At 34.2% G+C, this 17270-nt stretch overlaps 1 protein-coding gene and 1 long non-coding RNA gene across 2 annotated transcripts in view; one reads left to right on the forward strand and one right to left on the reverse strand.

Annotated features, from left to right (window-relative positions):
• Positions 1 to 17270, reverse strand: part of LOC143904944 (uncharacterized) — a 236569-nt gene that overhangs the window by 182899 nt on the left and 36400 nt on the right. The window lies entirely within an intron of this gene.
• LOC143905165 (uncharacterized) lies at positions 1928 to 7514 on the forward strand. The gene is made up of 8 exons (XM_077420359.1): positions 1928 to 2364; positions 3061 to 3198; positions 3850 to 3954; positions 4103 to 4222; positions 4342 to 4551; positions 4701 to 4838; positions 4969 to 5166; positions 6403 to 7514. The coding sequence occupies exons 1-8, from the start codon at positions 1943 to 1945 to the stop codon at positions 6479 to 6481; spliced, it is 1410 nt and encodes a 469-aa protein (XP_077276485.1). The 5' UTR covers positions 1928 to 1942; the 3' UTR covers positions 6482 to 7514.

The following is a 17270-nucleotide window of genomic DNA, read 5'->3' on the forward strand; positions in this document are numbered from 1 at the left end:
GATACCTTAACAAGTTAACTTCAATAATTAGCTTAACTAAGTTAAACATAGTTAAACATAAGTTAAACATAGTTAACTTGTTGAGCTAATTATTTCTATTTCTTTATATAAAATAAATGCATTATAAATTTAATTATGTAATCTATAGTTAAAATATATCGTAAATAAATTTTACATTTTTTCATATTGTTTATCATTATTTATACGCTACAACTGCTTCCTCTGTAACAAATTGTAACAAATATAAACATTGACGAATCTTTCAATTAATAATTTATTTATGTATTATAAAAGTATATTACACAAAAAATACTATTGCAAGTTTAACTAGCGATAATTATAAAAGTAATTATATTAATAACAAATAATACTAATGTATATACTAACAATATTAATATGCAGTTCTATAACAGCTTTTAAAGTACATAACGTATTACATTGACCATCTAGAGATATTTATATTTAATTATTTTACAGTATATATATATGTATATGTATACGTATACATATAAATACACATATATATATTTAAGACATTCAAATTATTATATATTTTTTAATTTATTCATAAACTACTAACAACTAGCTCGTAAATTAAAATTAGGTATTATTCATGTAACATAATTTTATCGTAATTTACATATCCCAATTGTCTCCTTTGTAATAAATTATATGATACAAATACAAATATAACAAAATCCTTACATCATTAATCCATTTACAATGCTATTTGAATAGAATCTAGCCTACTGATGTAGGAAAATATAACATAGAATTAATTGTTGTTAATTGAAAATTGATATTTAATAAGAATATAATAATCAAAGTATAAAATATTACGCGTATCAACGTATATTCACCTGGATATTTGTGTATTATAAAATAATTATTCACAAATTAGTAAATTATATCAAGTATATCAGATATACATGCATAACCAGTAATATTTTTATTGATTATATGCACACCTGATATACTACGTAATGAATTCTTTCGAGAAAATTAATATATCGTCGATTCTCTTCACATCCAAACATTTAATTATCGTTAAGTGTACATTCCTCTTCGTTACTTATACAACTCGCGAGCTTTAAATGTATCGCATCTATACTCACGTATAGATCTTTTAATCTTTTCGTTCTGAGACAAATCTAGCGCAAATTTATTAAATGTTAATGTTTATTAATTGTTTATTAAATGTATTTGATATTTTTTTCTCACACGCGTAACTTTTATTCCCGATAAAATTTACGTTTATCGTTAACAAGTTATTATATATTATTGTTTTTTATTAATTTTATTTAACTGAGAGGGCAACGTACAATTAAATTAAGACTTCGAAAACAAAGTAATAAATTTGCATATTAAAGAGAACACACATTAAAATAGATATGCTAAAACTCAAACGGTTGCGAAAGATATTTGTGCACTTAGTACTTTTTATTGCAGTTTTTCTAACATAAAATTTAACAAGTAATTCTTATATTTACAGTTTTTTTTCTCCAATATAAAAAACGAAACCTATATATAGTCCAGAAAGCTCGCGTGGAGATACCGTTGACTACCGACTAAAATTCGGCGTACGAATACATTCCTTAATCTTTAAAAAATTTAGATGATAAGAAAATATATATATTCTTAAAAAGTAAATTAATACTGTCTACCTGTTTTTGCTTTTTTCAATTGTCATGTGTAAGCGTTGTGTGTGTTTTACCGTAAGTTTAAAATCAGTAATGGGATAAACAAAGATAGGACCTCGGATAGGACTGTACAATCTGGTAGTTAGGCAAATTTAAATTACTGCGATATACTTTATTCTAAATACATTGCGAGTATACATTAAATCGTTTGGTAGACGACTGCCGCTCCGACCCGTACTTTCGACAGGCCCGGCACGCACACACACGCGGTCGAGGCATGTCACCTGTATATCGATCACGTGATGATTTGTGAGCAGTTATTTCAAACGCTTGTTGAGATCGGTTCCGTACCACACTTAGTAATAGACGCCCTGCAACACAAGACGGATATAATGGCAAATACAAGGGAGTTGTGGTATTACTTCGACCATATAAGTTATGGGTTTGTAAAGTGCAGGCTTTGTAAAGAACCAACTACAGGAGATAACTTTTCTATGATAAACAAAATGCAATCGCACATACAATGGAAGTGTCCGTATCATCTGCATCCGAATTTTATACTAAATACCGCTTTACCGTACAAATTTCGGAATGATTATACGAGCTTAAATGGTATAGCAACATGCATTAGATGTGGTTTCAAAACGAAATGTGGACAAACTTATAAATTGACCAGACATTTAGATAATGAACATCCCGATTTGAGAAAGGAGAGTCAACGTGAGTAAGTACATATTCAAAAACTTATTAAAATACCAAAAACTCTAAAATAAATGTAGTGATAAAACAGTCAATATCTAAAGACAATTGAGCTTTCAGTAGAAAATTCATAGAATAGCTATTTGCAATTTCGATCGTAAAATGTACTTATTTAATCATAATTAACAATATTCTTTCAATTATTTTACATATAATTTGAAAATAATGCAAATCGCTGCACATTAGCGTTTCCTTGTGCATTATATGTATACGTACACAATTTAGAGATTTAGATTAGATATTTATTTATTCGACATATTAGTATTGCAGTAATTTGGATCAGAAATATAAAATGTACGACTTATAATTATTGCATGTATTCACAATTAAATAGCCATTTTTAATAAAATCTACATACGGCAACTCAAATCCGACAATTACTTATTATATAGATGGTTAATGAACAATAAAAATTACCGTTAGACAACAATAAACGTTTCTATATAATATTTAAATATACGCTGTTAATCTTCGCAAATGTATAGTGATATTATAATGCTTTACTCGCTTTATTTACCCTTGACATTATTGTTGTAAATATGCTATTAACCTAATTTATTTTCACTTATTCTATTTTGTAAATATATTTTGTTGCTATATATATCAACCGTCTTGTTATGTATTCAACTTATGTCTAATTTAATCATATTAAAATACATAGCCCGTCCATTCCATCATCTGAACCACGTCCTTCAACTTCAAGGGAATATGGTATAGATCCCTCTGCAGGACATCAATATCAAGAGCAGTCCGTTTTACGTGAACAAGTATTCGAACAACACTTAAAAACTATTAAAGAGTAATTACTCGATCGTTTTGCTTACATTATTCAATGTAATGTCATTTTACTAGAAAAATTTACAACTGTATGATTTTAAAAAATTGCTTTTTCTACATTTAACCCTCCGAGAACACACCTATTTTTTCATTCACGGAGAACACTCTGGGTCAATCTGACCCTACACACACTTTGATCGTCCACCATTTTTAATTGACGAGTGCGATCAGCTTGAAAAAATTTCCAGATGTACTTGGAACATTGTTAAATTAATTGATATAAATAAAAAGTGCCGTTAAAATTCTTTACATATTTAAAAAAAATTTTTTAAATAATTTAAAAAACAATTTTTTTTTTATTTTTTTTAAATATGTAAGGAATTCCAACAGCACTTTTTATTTATATCAATTGATTTAACGATGTTCCAAGTACATCTGAAAATTTTTTCAAGCTAATCGCACTTGTCAATTTAAAATGGTAGACGCTCAAAGTGTGTGTAGGTTCAGATTGACCCATGAGTGTTATTTAAAAAAAAAAAAAACGTAATTTACAAAAAAAAATTATTTTTTTTATGTTTAATATTTTTGGTTAAAAATTTTTCTGGCAAAAAAAACAGGGTCAAATGGACCCCTTGTGTTCTCGGAGGGTTAATCATATTACATTTTAATACAGAACTGTAAAGAGAACTGTAAAAAGCGTTGTGGAGACTATAATAAGTAATAGCCCGCCCGGTCCATCACCTGAACAAACGACAAAAAACCCAGGCCCAGTTGATAAGTAATTACTTGTTTTTTACTTATAATGACTTATAACGTAAAATATAATATCTTATTATTTAAATATTTTAACATTTCTGCACAAGAATAATTTATAATGTTAATATCTTAAATAATTCCATTTTTAATGACATCACATTACAATGCAGACCAAATCCTACAACGTCAACAAGATATGGTATGGATTCCTCTACAAATCTACCGGTCTCTCCAATTCTACCGGCCAATTGGTTGGCCGATGTATTAAAAAACATACAGGAAATTAATAAGTAATTACTCGTTTTGCTTATATCATTCAATGAAATAGCATTTTACTAGAAAAATTTACAAATGTATTATTTTGAACAATTGCTTTTTCTACATGTAATCATATTATATTTTAATGCAGATCCGTTATAGAAGCCGTTACAGAAGCCGTTGTAGAAGTTATGGAAAGCGCTAATAGCCCGTCCGTTCCATCACCTCAACCAGGTCCTTCAACTTCAAGGGAATATGATAGGGAATATGATAATTCCTCTAAACGTAGAAGTAGAGGACAACCTGACTCGCAAGTTCTATCATCTGAACAAACGACAAGAAACTCAGGCGCAGTTGATACGTAATTACTTGTTTTTTACTTATAATGACATAACGTAGAATATAATCACATCTTACTATTTAAATATTTTGACCTTTCTGCACAGGAATAATTTACAATGTTAATATCTTAAATAATTTCATTTTTAATGACATCACATTTCATTGCAGACCTGGCACTTCAGCTTTACCGGTTTCTAATATGGGTCCCTCTGTATCAGAACAGATTGAAGAGCTGTCCATTTCATCTGGACAAGGATTAATAGACAAAGATGATACAGGACCAGTAGACATAGAAGAGTTGGCAAAGTAATTACTCGTTTTTTGCTTATATCATTCAATGTAATGGCATTTTACTAGAAAAATTTACAATTTTTATTATTTTAAAAAATTGCTTTTCCGCCGTTTCTACATTTAATCATATTAAATTTTAATGCAGACTTGTAAAAGATATAAGAGCTTCTAAAATACACAGTCCGTCCGTTCCATCATCTAAACCAGGTCCTTCAACTGCAGAAAGATATGATATAAATCCCTCTGAACGTGAGAACGATGATAGAACTAGAAGTGGAGAACAACCTGATTCGCAAGTTCTATCATCTGAACAAACAAGAAAAAGAAAAGGAGCAGTTGATGAGTAATTATTCGTTTTGCTTTTAATATTATTTTATACAATGTCACGTTTCCCTTTCAACGATAACAATAAATATGAGAAATTATCTTAATGCGTATAAGAACATTAATCTATAATGCTATAATACAAATACAGAATTAGGGGAACTGTACCTAATATCGCGCACCACATTTTTAAAAACCAAAAAATTTTGATTGGAAACTTCTATAAGACTATAACTAAACCGCATTATTTTAGTCTAAGATTATCGTAATATGATCTCCATGGCATGAATATGTTCAAAGTTTATCTTAATTATCTTTTTTGAAGGAAAACAAAAAAGTAGCATTTTTCGACGTTGAAGAAAAGTGTCCCTAATATCGCATCCTTATATTTTTGTTAAAAATACATATATGACACAATATATGTGCTGGAAATATAGAAACAACTCAAATAGGGCACATAAGGTTGGTAAAAGTATCCTCTTTTAACGATTAAGAAATCCCAGAGTTTCACAGACTTATATAGGGTGGGGTGATGTGGGGGGCCGGGGGGGTCAACAATGTCAGCATCCTGCCTGGTCAATTTACTCTCGGAAAAAGATCTTGTTATTCATTGGACAGGAGGCTGAGGAAGCTTTAAAGGTATTCTACAGGCAGACCAGTTGGAAAAAATGGGCGGTATAATGAACATTCCTATAGGGCGGAATTACGTATACCGCAAGGAAGAACCGTTACCGATTAAACGATCACAATAATGGTTAGCGACAAATATCTCTAATTTAGGAATAAAATTAGACACAATATCACATGAAACAAATTTGCTCTTAATACATATCCTTTTTCTACATATAACTGTATTAATAACGTAAGACACCTCTTGCGAAATTTCGATCCACGTTAAAACTATAAACTGCCATGCTACTTTTTATATCACAGTTCTGAGTGAAATAAAACAAAAGATTGTCCAAAACAGCGTTGTTCAACAGCTTTCACTGCTCATTCACAGAATGCAACACGTAACAGTCTTAATATTGTGCGGAATTAGGAACAAGGGCGATATTAGACACAGTTCCCTTATGCATTCATGAAATTTATTATTTATTTCAATCTGTTGTGAAAATAATAATTTGTTTTTACATTGTTGTAGTATGCATAACCGTAACATTTAAACACTGACCATATTGTTTTTGCTTAATTATTCTCTGTACATATAAATGCAGAATAATGACAATTTTGTATGTTCTATTTCAATTAACAGCAATGTCGCGAATGCAGACACTAATGACATACGTAAACGCCAAAAGAGTGCCGAAACAGACACTGATGATGACGAGTAATTATTCATATTGCATATGTAACACAACACATCAGAAAGAAGAGTATATTACAAATTCAGTATGTATATTGACTTTTTACACAAAATTTCCCATTTGTTTTGTGTAAAATTTATATAACGTTAGTTTATATTATTAATTGTTTTAGTAAAAAATAAATACTTTTCGCTTCTTTTTTTCATTTATGTTCATTAAGCAAATTTTTATAATTCTGTGTATCTGAACAGAGCAAAGAAATAATAATGTTTAATATATCTATTTTTCTGTCACATTATAATTTTTTACATCTTAGAACAATTCGTATTTATATATACCAAGCATAACTAAACTATAGACATAAATTTAAATATTAATGAATTTTTTTCATTATTTAAATTTGTTCAGTGTTTATTTATACTTCGTATAGAAACAATATCAAATAATAATTGTATAAAATTAATCTAAAAATAACAAATTCAAATATATATTATAATAACAATTAACATTATTATTAATTATAAAAATTTGCTTTTTAATTAAGAAAGCGGAATTATACTATATGTGTAAAGGGATGACATAATCAAGTTGTGTAGACGTTTTTTGATATAAAAGTGTGATTTAACAAAGACATGCGTTACTTGTCGCATTCATATAAACTAAACGCAACCGTTGCATATGTTAACATTTTTTATACAAAAAGAAGAGATCTTTTCAACGATCACATTGACGAGACACAAGTTTACATTAATATTCAGCTTCTTATCTGTTAAAAATATAATAATATTAACCTTTATATGTTTTATCCATTAAAATATTTTTTTGTTTATATGACGTCTTTGTATAATTTCTCATATATTAGCTTTACGTGTGCAACGGTACAGAGTAGAGCGAATGACTGAATTTGCTGTAACATAGAAAATTCGCTAAATATATTCTTCTTACTCTGATTGTTAAAGATTATAGTTAATACGTTAATATTGTATGATTAATAATGTAATGGTATAAAGGTAGAAAAGTGATCATAATATAAAAAGCAATTATATTAAGTAAAAGAAATGTATATCTTTGTTTCCCTTATTATTATGTATCTTTATTGTCTCCATATAGCAATTCACGTCAATAAACCATAAACTTTTGAAATTACGTGAATATAATAATTCTAAATTTGTAGTTAATAAAATTGTCATTTATTAATAATTCCATTAAATTAATGTACCTACATTATCAATGGCTACATTAATTGTGTTAATTGGAAAATAAACTGGTTAATATATATAAACAATTTAATAAACATTAATATAACATTTTATGGTGATAATACTTATTCTTGGGATCAATGTTGATTACACATCAGATTTCTTTTTTCACTCTGTGAGTACTATATATTAAAATATCAAGTTTATACATTTGAAATATAATAAATACTTATTAATTTTTATAGAGATTGTAAAAATTTTTCTTATATGAGCAATTGCAAACGGAGAAGTTAATAGGGAAAGTTTTATAAGATTTTTAATAGTTTAGTAAACAATCGGTAAATTCTATTCTATGATGTAACGCGTACTCTTTCTAGTTATTATTTAATTCATTATTATTAAAAAAAAATATATTTATGTAAGTATTTATTATTATATAACATAGTTCTAAATAACTTGCCAGATGTTAAGTGCTTTTTGTAATTGCTCAATAAATAACTAAATATTTTTACGATAATATGCTTTACAAATTAATAATTATTGTTAACCTTTCGCTACGAATGGCCACTATAATGGCTGCCCACGATACTGATTCTGTGTACGAATGATCACCATAGTGGACGACTATGATGATCATTCGTACACCGCGAGATTGATCCTGCGTAATAATCGCTGTTGCTATACCAAATAAGCGCTCGACTCATTGTGTAACACAATAGTTATTTATCTCTTATATTAAGTAAATTTTACAAAGATGATATATATCCTAATAAATAAAAGCAAACTCTGCGCCAACTCGTCGCGGACATTATCCGTCGTACAATAAACAATAGACACGCGCGGCCTGTTTTTCCGTACAGCAGTAAAACGTAGTGGCGGCCAGCTCCGCCGTCGCAAAAAGTTAATTTAGTTAATTTAGTATGTTATGAGCTTTGTGGTCTTTATAGAATTGCAAAGAGCTATCATGTTACCGCCACATTTAGTGAACAGTGAACGATAACGATAAGTTCGATAATTTTATCAAATCAAGATCTGAATCGAATGGTACACCGACTAGTAATAAGTAATTATTTCTACATGGAAAAAGAAATGATTACATCAACAGCATCAGAGTAATCAAGATGAAATCTATATTGACGCAACATGAATATTAATGAACAAAGAACATCAGATAGTTGTTTTAATAAGTTAAATATTTGGCCCAATAATATTCAGTTGAATTAACAATTTATGTTGTAGCAGCCCGTGACGTCGACGTTTAACAGGTAGACATATATGTATATTCTTAAAAAGTAACTTAATATATAATTCTGCGATCCGTAAAAAAAAAGAAGCAAGACAGCAGATTGATAATTTTATAAAGTATTCTAATAGTAAAACTTATTTAAATGGTCCAATAAATATATATTTTTATATTTTTATTTATAAAATTTTCCTTAGATATGATCTAACAATAATAAGTGAGAAAGTATATAATAGGTCTTTATAAATCTCTTTTCAGTGTACGAAAGGTTTTTTTTTCCTAGATATTTTCCAATAAATTTGAAAAGAAAACCAATTGATTACTTATATAGTTTAAATTGTTGGCGAACAAAAATTTCCACTAATGTTGAGAAGAAATTCAGACTGAGAATTCACATATACATATATGTGCGTGTGTACGTATATCTGATGTGTGTATGCGCATTCGTATATGTATATCTGAATTTCTTCTCAACATTAGTGAAAATTTTCGTTCGCCAACAATTTAAACTATATAAGTAATCAACTGGCTTTCTATATATATTATACTGATCAAAACAAGGCAAATTCCTATGTAGAAAGAGAGCATGAGCAATTCCTATGTATTCCTTTCAGAGAACATGCGTGACATGGCGATATGATCGCGAAAGCTAAATAATAAACAGTTTAATACAGAATTCAATAACACTCAAGGAAACGGGCCAAGTAATGCTAAAGACATGCATGATTTTAACAAATTCGTCAGTAATCGTTAACGTGTTTTACACTAGGGACGTACATGAAACACACTGTTTTATTTGATGAATAATATTGTCTTATTTGCAATTAATTTTTATATCTCATTGAATAAATAATATACTAGTTATCATATCAAACTTTTCTTTAGTGCTACGCTGTTATTTGTTATAAATTAAAGTGCAATTAAATCACTAGCACGCATAGACGTCGCACCATATATTCAACTAAATTTTCATAAAACTATGGTTGTCTTACCTTATCAAAATTAGTATAAATATCTCATCAATCATACATTATTCTTTACATATTATTTTATATTTTGTTATTATTTATTGTTGCGTCATTGTTCAAACTTGAACTGAATAAGATGCGTAAATAAGGCACGGATATGTAAGGAATGATATCTTTATTCGGGATTTCTCAAGAACGCACGTGTCGCTAGCACATCTCAACGAACTCTGCCCGCACACACTCAAACCACGCAGGAGACAAGCCTGATGCCAACCACTCGAAAAATAAGAATTTTCTCTCACAAGCCACACAAGCGCTCTCTAACAAAGTTTTCTCTCTACAATGTCAATTAACTTCATATAATTAATAAATAAATAAATTTAATTTAAATTTATATATTAATATTTATCTATTAATTTGTATAAATATAAATAAATAATTATACAAAACATATTTTAATAATCAAACTGAAATAATTTCAATGACAAAAATAACAAAAATTCTGATTAAAATTTCAATTATCTCGTAGTTGGAGAACTAATGTAAATATAATCGTTTCTACTCTTTCAGAAGACTATTGCATGTCCATAAATTTCATATTACGCATTATTAAACATTATTTTTATTCTTTTTATTTTTACCCAATTATCCACGATTTCCACGCACATGTTACATCGACATAGAACCTCTTTATGGCCAGGTACGATGTTATTTGCGCGACAAGGCTTAACGAGTTGTCTCCGATCTTTCGCGCTATTGCTCTTTATTACGATTGGTCTCTCCGCCTTTCGCCAACGATCGCGGGAATTCTATCGCGAGCCATTTCCGTATTCTGGACCACCGGGCGAGAGGATTATCTCGGAATAGCACCGGTCGCTGCTTATAACCGCCTCGCGAGCGGGATCGGCTCGTGCGCGCGGTCGGCTTTGACAATTTAACGGTAAGAATCGCCGTCGGTCTGCGATAACACAAAGGAGTGCGCGATATCTCGCCGTGGTGGGATCGAAATGTAGTTTATTCTAGGCTCTTTCTCTCTCTCTTCGACGAATCTCGGATTCAGTTCAAAGAATATGCCCTGATCCGCTTCGGGCGAATCCGGATAGTGTAAGATCGGATATCGTACAAGCTAATGGAACAAGACGACGATTCAAAGCGTCGAACCAACTGATTAGACACTTGCGGTCTCGCCCTGGAAACGGAATACAGTAAACTGCGCTTAAACGTTTTCCAATCTTTCGTTGACCACGTTAAACGTTTACTTTTCATCGCCAGATCATTTCCCGTACAGATCTTCTCTTTTTCTTTTATATTTGTAACTCGATCGCAATATATGTTACTACAAGCAATGTCATGATCATACAACTTCAACGAGATATTTTCTTCGAATACGTGATTATAATTTCCTTTCATTCTTCCAGTACTGCAAATCTCGGCAGATCTACATTCCTCGCGCAACTTTTTGTTTTATATATAGTATATAAAAATAAGGAGAAATTGAAAGATGCGAGATCAAGTGTGGATTTCTGATTTCTCGTTGGACAAAAAACTACAATCTTTTCTTTGCTTTCTTGTCGCGACTGAGATGAGAAATAAATTATGTTTATTTTCCTGAATAAGAATAAAAAAATAAATACTAGTAGAGTGTATTAATTCTTATATTTACGAAACATCCCAGGTAGCAAGCACTCGTCATTTTGACGTCAATATTTGGTCATAATTGGTCAGTAACGTCATTCGTCGATTAAGTGACGTATATTTAACGTCATGTTTTAATACGTCAAAAAGATTCGACTTTGTAAAATGACATTATATAGACGTTTAGTTGACTACCCAGGTAGCAGACAGTCGTCATAATGACGTGATTCTTACGTCATTTTATGACGCATGTTACGTTATTTATTCCTAAAGTTTAACGTAAAAATGACGTATTTTTCATAGTATTTTTCACCAAAATATTTCTACATTTATAATGTTTCGTAACTTTATGATTGAAGTGGTGAATTTATGGTATAAGTGGATCTAGTTGCGTGTAATTATAGTTTTATGACAACTATTTCATGCAGTGTTATAACTATCAAGAAGATATCATTACAAGATTTTTGAACACTTTAAAGATGTACCTGTTATAGACAAGTACAGTTAATAAGGAAGCATCAGATCAGAAAATCGTCACTGTCCACTGGATCATCGAAGTCAAGCGACTCGGACGCGGTACTGTACTAGGATATGGGTGACCGTCTTGAGAACGGCTATAGACATTTTAAACATTTTAATTTCATAAAAAAACATTTCTAGAAATCGGTATGTCGTACATTGGACCTATTTTTGCCGTCAATAAAACGTCAGAAAATGACGTCGTTGTGGATGTGACTTAGGACCGTGAAAAATACGTCATTTTTACGTTAAACTTTAGGAATCTTTAGAAAAATCTGCTGCCTGGAATGCAAAATTCGCTCTAGCGTAAATGTACGAGGATACCATTTCTGCCGTTGGCCGATTGGACGATGGTCGGAGCGAAGGCGCATGTACGACGGGTTCGTCGACAATTTTATACCCGGTGGTTCATGTGAGGCCAAAGGCTAGCGAGTTATTAGCAGAAAATTACCGAGCGCTCGCGGTCTATTACGCGATACACGCCGAAGTGTCGCGCTTCGTCTCGGGGCCGTGAGAGAGTGATGCTTCGGGTATCCCGTGCCGTGCCGCGGCCAGGAGCACAAGAACATAGCCCGTTTTCCAGCCACAACCATCAATCGACGCGGGATCCGATCGTCCAGCATCGAATGTCGATGTCAGTCATTATCGCGACCGACCGATGACGACAACGCGACGTCGAATGGACACTGCGGCTAATGTCGGTCAATATTTCATGTAACACATGCATGGAAAGTGCCCCATTGCGCACGCTACGCGTGCGTGATAGACCACTTTCCACGCACTTGCAACATAAAATAGGGTGTGCAAGTCGTGCGTAAAGATGAAAATTCAAGGGTGCGGGGTTGACGAGTGCGGAGTTACAGCACTTGTTGCACAAATAACTATTCTTCCCTTATACGCGCGCCTAGATATCTTTCGAGAATCTGAAATTCTGCGATTACAAAGAAAAAGAGAATTTTTAAAACAAAAGGTCTCGAGCAACCTTATTTTATTTTATTCTTAACACCCATTGTTTTTAAAATGCAAGTGCAAACTTACAGAAACAAAAGCGCTCGATGTGTTTGTCGTTCGAATGTAACGCGTGTTCTCGTGCGACGCGGCTGTTAAATCGTCGACCTGTTCGCTCGCGTACATCACCGGAAAGTATTCCCCGTCGCGGAATACCTTCTCAAGTATCCTCTTTTCCCGCCGGGGGAAATCGTCGACCGGTGGAATCTCGTTCACTATACTGACATTCCGGTCCCGTATGTGTGCAGCCACGCACGGCATTTCGCGCATACCGCTCGTGGTATAACTGCGCTGCTAGAAACCACCCTTTTATTTTTCTTCTCTCTCCCTCTCTCTCTCTCTTTCTCTCTGTCTGTCTTTTTCTCCCTGTTTTTCTTTAATTCGAATGCAAATTGCACGGTCAGTTGAAGCAGTGACTTCACCGGACTTGCGGTTTAGGACAGTCACGCTATATACGCGACGATCCGATCTATTACTTTCAATGTCTCTCTTCCGCGTACGTCATAAATTCGTTTTTATCACAATACAACGTAATACTGACCGTCCGATCCCAAGCGCCGCGTAAATCATTATCGCAAAGCCCACCTCTGTCCACCTTATATATCGTGGACTGTCCAAACAGTAAAAAGGGATTTCTAAACGCGCACAACTTATCAACATTTTTTTCATGTGTGCACCTTATTTATCATTGTATCTATATGATTGAAACATAAGATATAATAATTATACGAATAATTTCGTGAAGCAAAGATTATCGCAAAAAAATTTTCATAAAAAAAAATGATTCAGTCATAATTATAGTTATAGATCAGTTATAATTGTTAAAACTAAAATGTTATTTCTTTCACAAAAAATGTACAAGCTATAAATTCAAGCAAAGTCTATTAATTAATACATAAATGTTTATCTTTTTCATTACTACAACTTTTGCAACTATTTTAAATTGAAAATCTTTTAAATTTTAAGAAATTGAATAAATCTTCTTTTATTCGCATATAGTTAAGACTTTGACTCATACAAGGATAGAAAATCGTTAATTCCTTAACGGAGTTATTGATTTAATTTTTTATAGGTAAAGTATGAAATATAAAAATAATGCCTCATTATTATCGTTCTTGCTTTCGAGAACGGAACCAACATTGGAGAATGAATGGAGCAATAACTATGTCCTGCTCGTATCAAGACACGAAGGAAAAACCTTGTAATCTTGTACCTACTGATAAGTTAGCGCGAAAGTATATCCGCGCGATAAATCGACGTCGAGACGTAATTTCTGCGCGACGCAGGTATCTCTTACAAAGTAGAAAATTATAACTCATCCGGATGCTCGGAGAGAGGAATCTCTGTTTCGCGCACGGCACTAATAAAAGTTTTTCCTGTTTTCTTCTCCCTCTTCCGTTTGCTAATCGCTGAATTGATACTGGTTTCGAAGTCGCGCACGGCAATCGCGAGAGTCACTAAAGATGGTCCTTATCACCGTTGCCGAAAAATCGCTCATTTAATCACGATCATCAATCGTGTCTTTATCGTATTAGGAATTGCGTCTGGAGACACGCCATTCGATATCAACGCATAGTCCAATGTCCTCTTTCGCTTCTCTCGCGGTTGGTTGCATTCGTGGTATGTGCAAATGCTTAGCGATGTCACGAGGAGTAACTTCGTTAGGTCTCGCCGGCATCCGCGGTGAATTTTTCTTCGATAAGATCGTGCAAGCCGATTAGCTGCGGAGAACGCGATCGAACACCTGTAACGAACGCGGCTCGGTCGCGCGTTCCTCGATGTCTGGCCGAGTCATGCCGGTTCCCCGGTTGGATTCTACAATGCCGGTTGGCCCCGGTGCGTTCGATCCTGCCGCGTCATAGACGTTAAACGACAGAGATAGCGATTTCAATATGCGAGGGCTTCTAACAAGTACCCGATAGCTCGATAATCTTCTATGCGAAACAAATGGCCGTTCGCGAAAAAAGCACCGATAAATCGGCGCATCTAAATAAACAATTACGCGCCATCGTGGACTGTCGGAAACGGTCAGATCCCATCGTGTATCTCGCGATCGCGGAACGCTTTCGCAAGCGCGATCGCGACTCGTCCGCGTCTCGCCGACGACGATTTCGCAAAACGCCGCGCAGCGGGAGAATAATAAAGCGTCTCCGCCGACGATCGAGTCACGCGAGTACGCGGAAAAGTTAGCGCGCGGAAAACGCGACCACCCGCGGCGCGTTCGACCGCGCGAGTAGGCGTCGCTCCGCTCCATGCCGATTGCCAGCACATGCTCGAACGAGAGGCTACGGTGTGGGAGAGCCGACGACGGTGTATCCGCCGACGCTCTCAGAAGCAACGCTTTCTCTCTCATCCAATCCTGAGGACACCCGTCGACCCAATTCGCGGAGCGCATTGCGTCGCGCTCACCGTCAGATGTCCGTGATTAGGAAATAAGTCGCACGGATGGCTCTCGATTTTCGCAATGACGAGATTTGCAGAGGAGACGCTCGTTGAAAAAGAGCGACGGCGCGGTATTTCTATTTACCCTTCTCCACGAATTTCTGTCTGCATAAACGTTTATTTTAAAATCCTTTATTTGTGAAAATGTATTACTTATCTTTCATTTAAATCAAGCGCCGCTATTCTCTTAAAGCCGACCGGTATCAAAGAAACTGCTTGAAAATATAACATTAAAATAATGTGGTTATCTTGCACAAACTATACATGTCATATTTAATGCAGAAAAGGGATATAATATTTAGAGGAAATGTAGATGCAGAGCGGATGAAGGATGTCACTCTTGATGCGCTTGCGAACATGTTGGTATCGAGAGCGCGCATATGTGACTAATTAATCCGGTTAATCTGACGGGAGGCATTTTATCCGGTCGTTTAAGCGAGTCGCCACCGACGACGTGGCGATAAATTACTGCGAAATGATAGGTTCCCACGGATTCCTTCGTGCGGCAATAACCTACGTAAACCACTTCTCGATCACGTTATAATTCGTTCTACTGCCTTTGAGAAGTCGTATAATTAATGACAAACACACGCTCGATTATTACTCCAACGTCTCACGTAATGTCTACCTTATCACGGCGCATTATCGCTCACATCAAATATCAAAGCAAAATAACACGCTATAATATATTACATGCCGCTCGCTGTTAAACGCGCGTCGCAAACCGACTCAAATTTGAACTGTATGTTGCACGTAGCACCAAGTATGATTTATACACATTTTGCGTTTAATCTTTAACTATCGTGATTAAATTTGCGCAACTTATCTGCGAATGGTCGATTAGATTCGAGTGGTGAACACCAGATCGAAAAGAGAACAGTATTAAGTATTAACTCCGTTTTGAATTTTCTTAGCGTTTTATTCGTAAATCAGTTGCGTTGAAAGAGCAAATTTTGACATTTGGATACATGAAATATTGCGTGATGGCGAGCGACACGAGGCACACAAGAGCGCCAGCCGAACGGTACGAAGCGATCGCTTTGCCCTCGACGAGAAGAAATGAGAAAGTTTGATATGCGTGTTAATTACCGTTAAAGCACGTGTACATGAGTCGAGGAAGATCGCGAGCATTGCACATGTACACGAGCCGAGGAAGATCGCGAGCACGTGCACACACCGACCGACTAACCGACCGATCTGTCAGTACGCCTCTGCCACGATAATTTATCGGTCTGCCTACGTAAGTTGGGATTCCATTAGTATAGCTTATTAATAGCGAGTCCGCTTCGAATAAGCACGTGAGCACGGATTATGCCGATCGGGCGACGCATCGATCATGCATGCGTGCTCTCTCCAAGTGACGTATTTTATATGTGGATATTCCGAAATGTCCATCTTTCGCGAATCGGTACGTTATTTCGCAACGCGCTGTTACGAAAAACCTGTGCTCTCATTAGGATGAATTCATTTGCGAATTAACTGTCACAACGACATCGCCGAGAAAATGAAGAGGCAAAAGAGATAGAGAAGAAGAAGAAAAGAACACTCCCTGCGAATTAAATTAATCGTCGCGGATATTGCTCGGAATTAATCGGCAAGATCAAGCTGAGATGGCATTCTGGTGCATTCGCGCAATGCGATTAGATTCCTCGGGCGCATCACACCGATACCGCTCCGTATTCTGCGCTCCTTCTGCGCGATCGGAATTTCGACAATTACGTCTACATTCTAAAATTGGAGAACAGCAATACTATTCGCTGCATTAGAAAACAAAGAATGAGCAAACAAAGTTTCGTTTCTAA

This window comes from Temnothorax americanus, unplaced genomic scaffold, assembly GCF_048541705.1.
Source record: "Temnothorax americanus isolate GAGA-0224 unplaced genomic scaffold, ASM4854170v1 Scaffold6, whole genome shotgun sequence".
In the NCBI taxonomy this organism is placed as follows: Eukaryota; Metazoa; Arthropoda; class Insecta; order Hymenoptera; family Formicidae; genus Temnothorax; species Temnothorax americanus.